This window comes from Durio zibethinus, chromosome 15, assembly GCF_047325235.1.
Source record: "Durio zibethinus cultivar Kanyao isolate XHJ-2024 chromosome 15, ASM4732523v1, whole genome shotgun sequence".
NCBI lineage: Eukaryota > Viridiplantae > Streptophyta > Magnoliopsida > Malvales > Malvaceae > Durio > Durio zibethinus.
The window spans coordinates 22,016,813-22,031,810 of record NC_143176.1 but is presented as its reverse complement, the minus strand read 5'-3'; the positions used below and the strand labels follow the sequence as shown (position 1 = coordinate 22,031,810).

The 14,998-nt window shown below is 30.2% G+C and overlaps 1 protein-coding gene across 2 annotated transcripts; it reads right to left on the bottom strand.

Annotated features, from left to right (window-relative positions):
* Window positions 1-1,926: 1,926 nt before the first annotated feature.
* On the bottom strand, window positions 1,927-7,370 carry LOC111301395 (U-box domain-containing protein 13-like). 2 transcript variants are annotated; one of them, XM_022897011.2, is made up of 4 exons: window positions 6,915-7,370; window positions 4,903-5,019; window positions 4,056-4,511; window positions 1,927-3,520 (listed from the first exon to the last, which is right to left on the bottom strand). In XM_022897011.2, exons 1-4 carry the CDS (start codon window positions 7,182-7,184, stop codon window positions 2,357-2,359), a joined length of 2,007 nt encoding a protein of 668 aa, XP_022752746.2. In that variant the 5' UTR covers window positions 7,185-7,370; the 3' UTR covers window positions 1,927-2,356. The 2 variants fall into 2 exon arrangements, with proteins under 2 accessions (XP_022752746.2, XP_089600962.1); XM_089744836.1 differs by having other exon boundaries at window positions 6,911-7,251.
* Between the last annotated feature and the right edge of the window lie 7,628 nt (window positions 7,371-14,998).

The window sequence follows — 14,998 nt, the reverse complement described above, 5'->3', positions numbered from 1 at the left end:
GATATTAGATTAGATGATAAAAAGAATTTCATTGTTTAGAAAAGCTACAAAACAGGCTTAATTTTATCAGTCACCAAACCACCTATAGTAAATAGATGTTAGATATGAAGATAATTTTTTTCCAAATAAACACTTTAAAGTTTTGACCAAAAGTACCACCAAAGCCAATGTTAATTGAGGATTAATGAAGGGTAAATTTAAGAGTGACCCATCGACCTTGGCTATTTATTAGCAAATTGTTCATTGATTATAGAAGAGTAACCCTTTCAAAACACTATAAAAACCAGATTTCCTTGTTGAAGAAGATAAGTATGCATGGCCAATAGCTTCATGTTTCTCATTCCATCTTTTTCCCAGTTGCCCTCTTGCCAAACAAAGTGATTTCCTTAATTCCTCTCCACAAACTCTCCTTCTTGTCTCAATCCAATAAAAGGGGGACTCAACAGAGAAAAAGAGTATAGGAATATTTAGAAGGGAATTAAAAGAGAAGAAAGATAAATTGCAAATTGGTTTAATTTCCTAAAATATTTAAGAGAAAAACATGCTTGGTCTAAGCATTAAAGTTTAAAGACAAGAAGAAGATTTCCTAAAATGCAACTTAAAAAGTTGATGAAGATAGGATAAACTCATCGTTTTCTTCTTCCTTTATTTTTTTAATTTTTTAATTGAAAAGGATAGCTTTATTGTGAATTTGTTAAGGCATAGATATGCTTAATTGACTTGAAAAGATCTTGTAGCACTATATATAATTGAGAAAATGATGTAACGAAGAATGTATTTATAAATTTTATACACTATCAATAGATTAAATAATATTATCTTATTAATAAATAAATATCAATTTTTAAAATAAATATATAAAAAATTAATATTATTTAAAAAATTTACTCATTAAAAAATGACATCATCTTATTCATCTCATTGAGATAATATCATATGATTTATTAATAATGTATAAAATTTATATATTGATAACACATCAAATATAAATATATTAATTAAAGATAATTAGCTACCCCAACCCTAAAAAAAGTCAAGAAAGAGCTGAAAGGAATTAAACATAGTAATATGTTGACTAGCAAGGTAAACCGATCAACAAATAACTATCTATAATTAATTAATGGACAGCACTACATGCATTAAAGTATTACATTCATATATTTATAAAATATAACGAGTTTTTCTAAGTTTTTTAATGCAATTTTATAGTTTAAAAGAAAAAGAAATATTTGAGCATAGTTGCCAAGTTCATCATTTCAAAAAAAGAAAAAATACAATATTTAAGCATTTATGTATAAAAATTCAAATTCGAATCTTTGTACCTATAGGATGGTCCGTTTGTTTATTTTCTTTTGGTCCACTCAAGTTATAAAGAAGGTAACTAAGCCTAAGCCCATGCGTCGAAGGAGAGGCCGCTCTCAAAGAGCGAGGCTGAAGTTGTTTGCACGCTGGAACATCATACACCACCCAAAAGTGGTGGTTCAAATCTTGTCCTCCCCAGACCCGCCAAAATCTTAGTACAATGTTGCGGCTCGACAAATTTGGTTCATACTAATTATGTATAGATTAGCATGATTAATCATGCTAATACATACATAAATAATTTTTATAACACAATGAGTATTGTAATGGAGTTTTCATCTATCCTAAAGCAAAATATCTGAAAAATATCTTCTTTTCGATTTGGGTGATATTAACTTTCATGAAATTATAAGAAAAAGACTTTAATTTTAATATATTTAACATTTAATTTTAAATTTTTTATACAACTAAAATTTCGTGATTTTTAATATAAAAAAAATAAAAACTTTATAAAAAAATTAATTTTCAAATATAAAATATAAAAATTTTATATATTAAAAAATATAATTTTAAAACATCCCAAAAAAATTATAAAAAAAAAAGAAAGAAAAGAAATGGAAGGAGTAGCTGCTTAGAGCAAAAGATTTAACATTGTATCAAACATAGAAAGTAGAATGGAGTTTTTACGGACAAGGTTGTACTTTGAGCGAGCAGATCCTTTTTTTCTTACATATCACTAGCGACTTTGGAAACAAAGTTTGATTTGAATACAAGAAACATCGCTCGAATAAAAACAGAGGATGATTATAGGCGTACATACGTTGTACAAATTCACATACATGCCAAGTAAAACTCAGCCCTTTTCTTCCCATTCGCCTTTTTTTTCGGAACTTTGATGATTCTGTGAATAATATATTCTTCCAAATAAACAAATGAATACTTACAGGTTGTACAGGTGATCTTCCACCTCCTCTTTCGAAGCAAAGCCTTCCTTCTTCAATACGTAAACAGAAACAAGGCGACGAAATGAACAAAAATTAAGGCAAAATGAACCTCAGCTATCAACAATATTTGCCATGGACTGTCGCCGTAGCTCCTGAGTCTGAGACTGAGACAGCTGTGATTGGGCCTCAGCTTGCGCCTGTGCCAGCTTTTGCTGCTCAACAAACCTGCTCATGCGCTCAAGCAATTGAGCAGCCTTCCGCTTGCCCCTGTCTGTACCATTTTGTGCCAAGTCCACCAAAGGACCCATCGCTCCTAGTTCCTGGGCCTCTGCTAAATGTTGTTGATCTCCGGCGCAAAGGTGAACCAAAACTGCAGCTGCATTCTCTCTGTTCCTTGGGGATCCATTTCCAATAACATCTACCAAAACTGGCACTGCTTCCGCTGCTCCAATGGCAGACTTCCCTTCAGGATGGCTAGCAAGTATTGCAAGTATGGCCAATGCCTCATCCATCATTCCACCTCCAGGTTCTGTCAGCAAACGCATTAATGTGGGCACAACTCCAGCTCTCACTGCTTTTCCCTTGTTCCCTTGGTAAATGCACAAGTTGAAGAGTGCTGTTGCTGCATCCTTTTTGCCCCTTTGTGTGCCTTCACTTAGCAATGTCACTAGTGGAGGTATTGCTCCTGAGGCACCAATTGTCACCTTATTTTCATCCACTACTGAAAGGCTGAAGAGGGTCGCTGCAGCATTCTCTCTAGCTTCCATGCTCCCCTTCTTAAGCACCTGGACTATACCAGGAACTGCTCCAGAGGATATGATGCTTCCTTTGTTATCTTCACAAATTGAAAGGTTAAGAAGTGCTGTTACTGCATGTTCTTGGATGCGTGAGTCAGGCGTTGAAAGGAGGCTCACAAGGAGAGGTACGGCCCCAGCTTCAGCAATGGCCACACGATTATCTGCATTGCGTTTGGCAAGAAGACGGATTTCGCCTGCAGCCATTCTTTGATCTTCAGGATTGCTGGATGTAAGCTTACGTAGGAGAATTTCAATCTTAATACGTTCAGTGGGTGAGAAAGCAGATGTGGTTTTACTGGGTCGAGAACTACTGGGTCTTTTGGGTGGTTCAATGCCATTTGCCTCGCACCATTGAGCTATTAGACTACGCAATACATAATTGGGGGTAAGGGCAGGGCTACTGAGTGTCTGTTGTGTCTTCGGACATGTTCCATGCCCTTGCTCTATCCATTTCTCAATGCAAGAACGTTCATAAGTCTACAGAAGACAGCAATGACACCTGTTAAAAATATAGCACAAACGTAATAGTAAACAAGACTTCAGCCTCAGCATACATGTGCATTTGTCCCAAACATGTAACAAAACAGAAGGTACTTATAAATGTCTTTAAGTTAGCATCTACTGGTAAACAAGACTTCGGCCTCTGCATACATAAGCAATTGTCCAAAACTTGTACTACAAACACAAGGTTCTTATACACGTCTTTTAGTTAGCATCAAATTTGTGCGGCGACCTCGGGCTTTGTCACTCCAAGCAATATAAATAGTGAATTACTATATGACTAGGACCATTTCCAGAACTAACTTTTGGCTGAATAAATTAATGGCATGACAATGTGATATGATGCAACAAGCTGGGTCAATAACCAAAAAATTTTATCAAGCACAATTGAGCATTTACTGACATTTAAGTAACTAAAGGAGAAGGAGGTGGTTTTCAAGACTGAAAAGGATTAAAAAAATTAAAAGAAAAAAATCTTGGTCTATCATGAGCAGGAAATGCACAACCATACCTGCCCTGTTGAAACAATGACAGGATCCTTCATCAACTCCAGGGATATTGGACAGCGGAAATCATCTGGTATAAGTGGAGTCTTGTGATTTCCATCAGTGGTTGCTTGCCCACTGCTACTAGGAGGAAGATTCTTTTCTCTTGCAGGAGCATCCATGTTAGGACTTTCTGCCTGTACAAAATCCTTGATTTTTTTTAATAAGTTTGACATGTTCTCAAATGTTTCTCCAGGATCTCCACCACTGGCCGAAACCATCTCATGTAGAGCTAGTGATTCTTGCATAAGTTCAGCTATTCCCACCAATTGCAACTTCTCAGCCATTCTCCTTAGCACAACTGGATCTGCTGCTGTATCGTTGCTCTTGTTGTAGATTGATAATAGATCCTCGTACAGCTCAACATCAGGTGCATCAATCCTACCTTTAGCTCTCCTGAACTGAGCTAGTACAAGCTCAACCTAAACATAGAAACAGTATCCATGTAACCATTTTTTTAAAAAAAAATGACATAATGAAGTAACCCAAAGTTGCTTTGAGCGTTTCAATCTCTAGTTGAATTGTGTTATGAGAAGAATAGATGTAGTTTGCATTGCACTCTTTGTGTCTCTTATCACTTATTTCTATCCATATCATATTCGGTTTCTCAAATCATACGCAACTCCAAAGAAACTCAATCAATCATGATTACTGTGATTGCTTGGGGCACTTTGCTCCATGTCCAAGATGACTATGATTCAAGTAACCATCTTTAGGTCATACACAGCCAAGGACCTAATATGACAGATCAAGAGGAGAAGAAATGTGTACTATATAATTCTTCCAAACATATGTCTAGTGATAGATCTATACCTGTTCCTTAACTTCATCTGATATGTCAAGATTCTCATAGGAAATTTCACTCAAAGCTTGCTCCAATTGATCTGACACTTCATGAAATTTATGCATGATCTGCTCCCTCTCTAGAACCTACAAGCAGAACAAATATAATTTATCTGTCAATGGTCAAAAGCCATGACAAACCAGTTCATCAATATATTAGTGGTTTGGGCTATTAAATTATCACTTTAAGCAGAACATAATTTTCAACCAGTTTTTTAGCCATAAACAAATCTTGCCAAAATTGACAATATTCCATAACATTGATTAAAAAACAGATAGTCTGGTGATTATAAACTCATGACTTCTCTCTCTAATTATAGAGTAACCAAATATTACAATATTAAAAAGAAAGTACATATCTTAGGCCATTTTAAAAGTTTGTTCTGAAACCATAATTTCCTCGCTAGACATGAGTGTCATTCTTAACCACAACCTAAAGTACACAGTGTAATACCATTCCAGATTGGATGAGAAAAGATAGAAACTATTGCATTCAGTATAACAAAATAAAGCTCGAAAAGGAAGATGAAAGCAGTAGTTTGACATAAATTCAATTGTTCCAGCATAGAACTTGTGGAAATAAATGAATGGAATTTGATCCTCAGAACTTTATATCCATTTATGCCAGTCCTTTTCAACAGAAAATCAGTGCACATACATCACTTTGAGGGTCTGGCATAACAAATAGCATGAAACTTTGGCTTGACAACCAAGAAAAAAAACCAAGTCCACTCCTTGCATCTGCAAAGTATCCATACCATAAATCCAGCACATCCATGTAGTGGCACTGTGTAGAAGGGTTATGGCAAATTTGTTTGTCAACATTGACAATAAAACACCAAAATCTATGTCTATGACAAACCAATACAACTGTTGACACAGAAATGCACAGGAATGTCAGGAAGCAATACCGAGCCCAAATATAAAAGTCCATATATTGGGGACTCCAAGTGAAAAAGATCTCTCTCCCTTCAGTTATAAGAACAGAAAACATATACTGAGCTATATAGTGACAATTCCAAGAAAACCCACAGTAAAACCAATGAATGTGACAACCCCGTTAATTATAATTGCTGTTGCAGAAATGCTCAGACAAATAGCATCAAGGCCAGAAACATAGAAGCCATATATTGGGGATACTACTAACCACCACCTACCATCCTCCTCCATCCCTTCCTCTCATTTTTACAACCTCAAAGAACCTCCCAATCAAAGACCAGAGATAGAACAACCACAATTCTACATACCACGGATGCAGGAAAAAAAAATCTCCATATCAGAATGAAAAGGTCAATCTCATCCAGCAGTAAAACATTCTCCTTAATTTCCAAAGGCTTCCAAATATACCATTTTGACAACACAGGTAGGAGAAAATTACGATTACTATGACGACACCGTTTAGTTTCAAAACCTTAAGTATAAGCACACTTAATAGAGGCAGAGTTGAGCATATAAAACACAACAATAGACAAGGTAATATCTAATTGATATATCATGGTCGGAACTAACGGAAACAAAAGGGATCGAAGGTTTTATTAAATGAATGATTCAGATTTGACAACAATCCAGACATAAGGGGACAGTCATAGAATTCAATCAGCAACTTTATATTATTTATTTTTAAAGGGAAAAATCTATCGCAGGGCTAGAGATTCTACTTCACACCCTTGCATATATCTATGACCATAACGCTTGAAAATCTTGGTGATAAGAATTTCTCATAATAATTATTTGAAGATGAAAAAAAATTAATAAAAAATAACAAGAAAATTGGATGAAATTGTGGCTGAAATATCTACTTAATAGGTGTCGCCTGCTTTTTTTCTTTTGGTATTAATTAAAATAAATAAAAGGGTTAAATTTTAGCATAATGTTATAGCAAGAAATATTCTGACTGTTTCCACGCACTTCGTAAGCTAATTTTCCTCCACTTTCTAAGCAGCCAAACAGATCCAAAAAATCGAATAATAATACTCACACACCAAGTAAATCTTGCTGCCTTCACAGCCGAATCTGAGCAATTCCTTAGCTGAAGCCAAAGCTTCTTTCAAAGAGACCAAAGCTTTAACAGTTTCTTCAGGGATTTGCCCTTTGCTTTCTCTAATCTCCTCGAACATTGGCATCAACAGCTTCAGTCTCCTAGCAAGATTGCAATACTCCTTCTTCACGGCACATCTGTAATCGCCGATTGAAGCTATTTGGTTCACCGCATCGATCAAGCTCTGCACCAACGCTCCTTTCTCTTCTTCCATTCCGAATCCAGATCTCGTTAGACGCGGGCGTTTCGAATGGAGATTGAGCTAAGTTTTCGAAAGCTACAAAGTGGAAAAACTCGTCTCCGTTAGAGAGAAAACTGTGACAGAAGAGAGAGAGAATGAGAGTTTAATGAGGGAGAGAGTTCATTTGCAGACTGCTTAGAACTTTATCTTCCCGGGCTCGGCTTATTGAGCTGAACCGGACCGGATTGAAAGAGGAGACTAGACAGCTGAGGTTAATTTGTTAGATAGACTCGGGTAGTTCGGCTCGGCTAGGCTTTGATTGGGTTTGTTATTTTCGGTTAAACTAACGCCGGCGAGTTAGTAGCCTCGCGGTTAGATTTTTTCCTTTCAAACAAATTTAACATTTTTATGTCTACAATTGTGCATTAATTTCAATTATTGAAAATAATTTTTTTATTTTTTGCACTAAAATATGGGCCGGGCTGCTGGGCCCATATCCGATATTGTTATTTATAAGGATGAGAAAAAAATTTTAAAAATAAAAAAATTAAATCGTACCATTTGATTTGATACATATTATTTTTTTATTTTAATTTAAATTAAAATATTAAATTTATATTAAATTTAAATCAAATTTTAAATCGAAAAGTAAAATAATTTTAAACTTAAATTAAATTATATATTTTTATTAATTTTTATATTTTTAAAAAATTTTATGAAATAAATATAATTATTTTATATTAAAATTTATTTAAATATATTAAAATAATATAAAAATATATATAAAGAATTAAATTTAAAAAATCAATGAACCAAATCTTACTGTTAAAATTTAAATTGAATTGATTTAAAATTTTTTATTTGAATTTAAATTTTAAAATTTTATAATATTATATATTATCAAAAAAATTGAAACGAATCCAATTTTATTCTTAAAAATTAATAATAATAAATTTAATTACAATTTCATTATTTGGAAGAAGCAAGAACCAATTACGCAACATAATAGTACTAAATGCTAAAGATGAAGAACCATTATATACAAAAATCCCAATGTGTACAATTTACAATGTGAATATTTGTATTTACTTTCAATCTTTCAATTTAGGGCAAATTTTGAGGATACATATGGTAATTAGAAGCTTTCCATATTTGTCCAAAAATGAATATTGGTGTCTTAAGATATTATTTTTAGGAACATACAAGATTGCAAAGGCTAGACATTGTCGCTTTCTTTACAGAGGATTTAATTTTATTTCCTCATCCTTTTTTTTCATTGAAAATTTTGTAAAATATTTAATTTTTGAAGAAAATAAAAATAATATTACTAAAAAAAAAGTTAATTACTTCATTTTTTGACATATATAATGGTGTAAATGATAAAGTAATATTCATAAATTATTCAGATTCGATTCGAATAAAAGTCGAATTTGACTTGGTTATTATCGAATCGAGCTTAAATTCGAGTAGTTCGATTTATTGATCGAGTTAAATTTGAGTATTCTTATTCTAATTCAAATAGCTCGTGAGTCTAATCAAGTTTTTATATTTTAATTAATAAAAATATTTTGAATTTGAGTTCGAGTATAAATAATTAAGTTTTTATCGAATATAAAATTAAATTTATTTTTACATGTTAATTAAATCTAATCGAATGAATTATAGTAACTCAATTTTTATTTGAAATCGAACTTAAGCTAAAAAAATAAAATTTAATCGAATTCGAATCAATTTTAAATTATCAATTTTGAAATTAAACTCGAACTCAAACTCGAGTTTAATATTGTATCAGTTCGAACTCGATCGATTATATTATTAAACATATATGGATTAGAAAATAAGGAAAAATATAGCTAGCACAAACAAAATCTTAACAATTAGGACAATGAGAATGACCAAAAAATAAGAAATATTTTTCATTAAGCATTGCTAATCCTTACCATTGTATCGTGTGTTTTAATTAATTATCGATGTTTGCATTTGTTATAATAATTTATAATAAATATAACTTAATTAACTTTAAAAAATATCTTAAAAATGATTTTTTTGTTTTTTTCATTTTAAAAAATTAATGAAAAATTACTAATAATTACTATTAATAAAATTAATGAATACAAATCTATATTCTTAAGTATTACATTTATATGCCAATCGTTAATTATATTAATGTAATCATTACTTTTTTTATCAATTCTTTTAATGGATAAAATTGAAATGATTACATTTTAATTTGAAAAAAAAATGATAAATTGAATGGTAAAATGAAATTCTGATAAGAAAGCTATAAAATGATTATTTAGTCATTAATTCAATAAATGGCATTTTTTAAAAATTCGATGATCAGTCCTTACACGTGGCGATCCCATCGCCGTCCGATAAGAGTCAAGTCTAGCCTGTGAGAATAGGGGATACACCGGGCCCACATGTGGCGGGGTGTGTGGTGGTGGGTTTTTAGGAAGATAGACCGTCACTTCGTTGTTACATGACAGCGACTCGTGTCTTGATTCTAGTCAACACTGGACACCCCTTCGGCTCAGCTCAGTCCGGCTCTAAAAACCGAGCCGCTCTTTTGAAAAAGGTACCTATTCCTTTAAGCCCAAACTGGGATGCGAAAGCCGCGGCACATGGCCAATGTGGAGGCAATGATGGTGGCGTATTATCCAACGTGGCATTGTCCGGTCTCAGAGTTAGTAACAAATCACAGCCGTCCATTTGGGATCCCATGATCCAGCGTATCCTACGAGAAATTCTACTGAAAACATTTTTTCTTTTTAAATTATCCTCCGTCGTTCAGGGTTGGGTCACAATGGAAGGTGGGCCCGAGACCGTGACGGAGGTGCACGTGACCCGCCGCAAGGACAGCTCATGGACATGAGTAAAGTAAAATATTTTTTATTTTAATTTTCAAAATTTTATATTATATTTATATTTATATTTAATAAATTTTTAAATTTATTTTTATCTTTATTTTCATAAATATTTAATGATTATAGGTAATCTTTTTACCTATAATTTTAAAAAATAAAATTTTGTTAACTTTTTGTTATTTTTATTTTATATATTTAAATAATTTTTTTATAAATATTATATTAATATATATTTTAATAAACATATATATTAATTTTAATTAATTTAAAATAATAATTTTATTATTTAATAAAAATTTATATATTATATATGTATAAATATATATGTATAATATAAATATAAAACAAATATTATATTTTTATTTTTATTTTTATACTCATAAAATAATATTTATTCATCTTATTTAGGATAAAATGTTAAATTTGTTATTGAATATGAATAAAAATAATATTTATACTTACGATCGAATTTTCTTGTGGGTCCCGAACGGACTTTCCTTAAAAAGTGAGAAATCATTATTAGGGTTTTGTTTGCCGATTGGGCAAAAGCTGTATTACACGTGAAGTGGTGCCTATACAAATTTGTCTGTTTTTCTTATTTAACGTTGGGGATTTTTGTTTTTTGGTGGCTGAATTTCTTTGTAGCATGATTCATTCGGCCCGACATTGATGAAATTTCGTCCAATTGTTTGCTAAACTTTTCTACAATTCTTTAATGATATTGATGTGAATGAATAATATAAAAAGGAAAAAGTTTCTAATGTTCTTTGTGTAGCACGTTGTGTAAGGTAACTGTTTTAAAATTAGAAGGTAATATTCGATCAAGTTGATTTAAATATTTTATTTATAAAATTTAAGTTTGAATTTTATTATTAATAACTTTTTAATATATAATTTGTAAATTTAATATAATTTTTTTATAAAATTTATTATTTGCTATAATCCTGAGTTAGGGAAATCTCCTCTCACTCTGTACATTTTTTTTCACTACAGGATGATCGATGCCATCCAAAAGCCAAAAAGTAAATTAGAGAAAAAAAAAAGACCTAAATTTAAAACAATAATAATCAGTTATTTTATTATTTTTGTGAAATTTTCAAGTGTTATTGAAATTGATTTTATAATTAAAACTTTTAAATTCAAATCTCGATCGTAATTTAAAAAATAAAAAATATATACAAAGGGAGAACGAGAAACTTTTTGTTTGTTCAAATAATCATGAAACAAAAACAGATTAATCAGACATCAATGATTGATAATTGGTTCGAAGTTCGAACGATTTTAATGTGAAATGAAGAATAATGTCGTTTAAAAAAAAAAAAGACGTGAAGCTTCTATTTAGATGTAGAAAGGCAGTCAATTACTCAATAATGCAAGTTGGAATTCCTTGCAAAGTTATTAATATCATAAATAGAAAGATATCAACTTTCTTGTTTGTATTATTGAAATGCATTATAAAATGTTGTGGATGATAATGGAGAAGGCCTTTTGAATGTTAGTTTAGAAACCACCTAAACATAATAGACCGGATGTAATAAGAAAAATACTAAACTGACTTAGAGGGTTAGTTGAGGCTACATGTTCGGCTTGACGAAATTACATTTTCTTACTCAAAATTTCATGATTTAAGATTTATTTGGATAAACGTTGAGATTAATTTTGATAAAATTAAAATAAATAATAAAAATTATTTTAATTATAATTAAAAAAAATTATTATAATTATAATTAAAAAATAATTTATAAAAAAATTTATATTAAATAAATTTTATTAAAATTGATATTTAAATTTAATTATAACATACTAGAAATACGATAAAATCTAACTCTTATATATAGTATTAAACTATTGAACTAGCCTTTTCATCGTAGACCCAAGTTTTGGATTAGTGCATAATCTTCAATGATTTGGTTTAATGGACTGGTTTTCCTTTCCATATTGAAATGGGCTCCTAGTTTTCATCATAGGCCGACAGCCATAGAAACTGGGGAAAGAAGCCCATAAAAGAAATAATTGAAAATGATAGTTTTGTTTTGATCAAAACTGAATTTGGGAAGTTTGGACTTCGGTTTCGGGAGATGGTGCTGCTTCAATTTACACATGATAAGGAAGATGTTAGCTTGATCAAAATTGATTGGTGTTATCATATCATGATTTATTGTTAAATATTAATTTAAGAAGTTGTCATTAATTTTTTTTATTTATGTGCGATTAATCACCTAAGAAATATATCATTTTAAGGAACACTTAAGCTTAAATGTCTCTAAAAGAATATGTTCGAATCTATTAACCACAACAAGATTAGAAAGTTCGGTTATGAGTGAGGAAGGTTACAGCATCCTCACAACGCCCATCGAAAGATGGTATTAGTTCAATTTCATGTTATCCGATAAGTCTTAAAAATTTTACAAAGTAATTAATTATTAAAAATTATTTTTAATTAACTCTAATACACTTAGCAGAAAATTAAGAAAATTTTTCAAGAAAAGAAAGAAAAATAAAATAAAATAAAATAAAAAAGAAGAATAATGATTTAAATTTTGATATAAATCATTTTCTTTTCAATTAAAAGAAAAATTCATTACTTTTGTATAATGAAAATTGATACTTTTAACTTTTTCTTAAAATATATTTTTTGAAATTTTAATTTTAAAAAAAGTTGATACTTTCAACTTTTTCTCAAAATACTTTTGAAAATTTTTATTTTAAAAATTTTATTTTTTAAAAAAATTGATACTTTCAACTTTTCCTTAAAGTGCTTTTGAAAATTTTTATTTTAGAAAATTTATTTTAAGAAAAATTGATACTTTCAATTTTTCCTCAAAATACCTTTTAGAAATTTTATTTTCAAGGAAAATTGATATTTTTAATTTTTCCTTAAAATTTTTTAACAATTTTATTTTTAAGAAAAAATTGATATTTTTAACTTTTTCTTTAAAAATATATTTTTTAAAATATTTATCTTCAAGAAAAATTGAAACTTTTAACTTTTCCTCAAAAAATAATTTTTAAAAAATTTTTATTTTTAAAGAAAATTGATACTTTCAACTTTCCTTTAAAAATATATAATATTTTTAAAAATTTTTATTTTTGAAGAGATCATTGAAAATTAAAAGATGTTTAATTAAATAAATAACTTATTTAAATTTAATTATTAAATAAATAAAGGAAAAAATCAATAAATAAATAATAAAACTAAATGGAAAAGAAAAAAAAAACATTTGGCGCGGTTCGGCTTGAGGCACAAAGATCGACTTATAGGTACGACTTGGTGGCTCGGATTCATGACTCGGCTCTGCTAAAGCCCATGCAGGGATGCGGGTTACTGGTTCGGATCAAGCTACGGGTTGGGCTGCCTCAGATGAAAATGCGTGGATCTTGGACTCTTTTAAACACCAAAACAATGTCGTTTTGAAGAGGTTATAAAAGCTCGAGTTTCAGCCTATTTCGTCAAAATTCTTCTGCTCTTTCTCTCTCTACTTCTTTATTTTTCTCTTTTTCTCTATCCGTCCAAGAACACTGGTTGAATTTAATCGGATTCTGAAAATTCTTGCTGAAATTTGGATTGTTCACTGGAAGTTCGTCGGAAAGCTCGTCGGTTTCTGAAAAGTAGCTGTCGAAAACTGAAAAGCTAATCGAAATCTGGAAAGTTTGCCGGAAAGCTCGTCGGTTTCTGAAAAAGGCGTCGAAAATTTTTGTCGGAATCTGAAAATTTTTCAAAAAATTTATAGAAAAAAAAAACACCAAAAATTCTATAAAATAATCTTAAAAATTCTAAAATTACTTCTGACACTCTTTAGAATTTTTTTGAATTTCGCCTTCTATTTTTTGCTCTTTGTTTTGTGATTTTTTTGTGTTTTTCTTCCCTAATTTATTGCTGTGTAATCTCTGGGTTTCTGTTTTTTTCCCTTCTCTGTGTGCTCTCTCCCATTTTACGATTTGCTCCTAGTTTGTATTTATAAAGAATACTTAACAGAGTTTCTGATCAATTGGAAATTCTTCTTCAATTGAATTTTCACATTATCAGAAACTCTAAGAATCATCTTAAAGAGATTAAAATCAATTGCAATTCTACCAGTGCCTATGCACGGTAGAATTTGTAATTTTTCCTCCTTTTTTTATTATTAATATCCTATTATCTAAAAATAAAATAAAAAATAAAAACCAGAATAAAATAAAATAAAAATAAAAATAAAAATAAAAATAAAAAACAAACAATTGGGTTTATCATTTGAATCCTATTAAATTGAGTCCATTGGACTTAAGCCCTGACCCTATTGAACCAAGCCGAATTGACTTGAACCCAGACCAATTAATGTGTTTATAGGTGTTCCTCACTTCTTTTCAGCCTCTCAAATTATCCTCATTCAACTCACATTCTTTGATTTTGTTCTCTCTTAGAACATATGAAACTCCTCAAAATCTTAATTTCCTCTAGTTTTACAATTCCCCTATTCGCAGCTCTAATAGTTGTGGGATTTGGATAGGCCTTAAAATTTCAACGACATAAAAAAATACTAATAAAAAATATGAAAATAATGTAATTTAAAATTTTAGTAAAACCTATAAATAAATTTAACAAAATTTTAAAAAAATGTTTCATATTTTTGTATCGATAAAAATTGTGATACGTAATTTTCGTAAAACACAATATAAATATATAAATTTTTAATTTTTTACTTGATATAAATATACGAGTTATTAGATCTATATTTAAATCAGTTTCAGCTTTTGTTTTCTTCTATATGTATATGTATATATATATATATATGTATATATATGTATGTTTGTGTTTTTGTATACTGCTATTAATTATTAAACAATAGTACTTTATTATTTTGATTTAATTCCGAGGACCTCACAATTTGCTTTTAACCCATTAGATTATCACAAACGCAAAGACAACACAAACAAAACCACACATTTGTTATTGTTTTCTTATTTGTTTCGAATACCAAAGCCAGAATCTAGAAACAAAAT

What these genes read in the sequence shown, in the direction of transcription:
- LOC111301395 (XM_022897011.2), bottom strand. Translation starts at nt 7,184, where the DNA reads ATGGAAGAAGAGAAAGGAGCGTTGGTGCAGAGCTTGATCGATGCGGTG. An exon ending in AAGGCAGCAAGATTTACTTG is followed by an intron (nt 5,020 to 6,914) that starts GTGTGTGAGTAT and finishes TTCTGCTTGTAG; the next exon opens with GTTCTAGAGAGGGAGCAGAT. An exon ending in CAGATGAAGTTAAGGAACAG is followed by an intron (nt 4,512 to 4,902) that starts GTATAGATCTAT and finishes TTCTATGTTTAG; the next exon opens with GTTGAGCTTGTACTAGCTCA.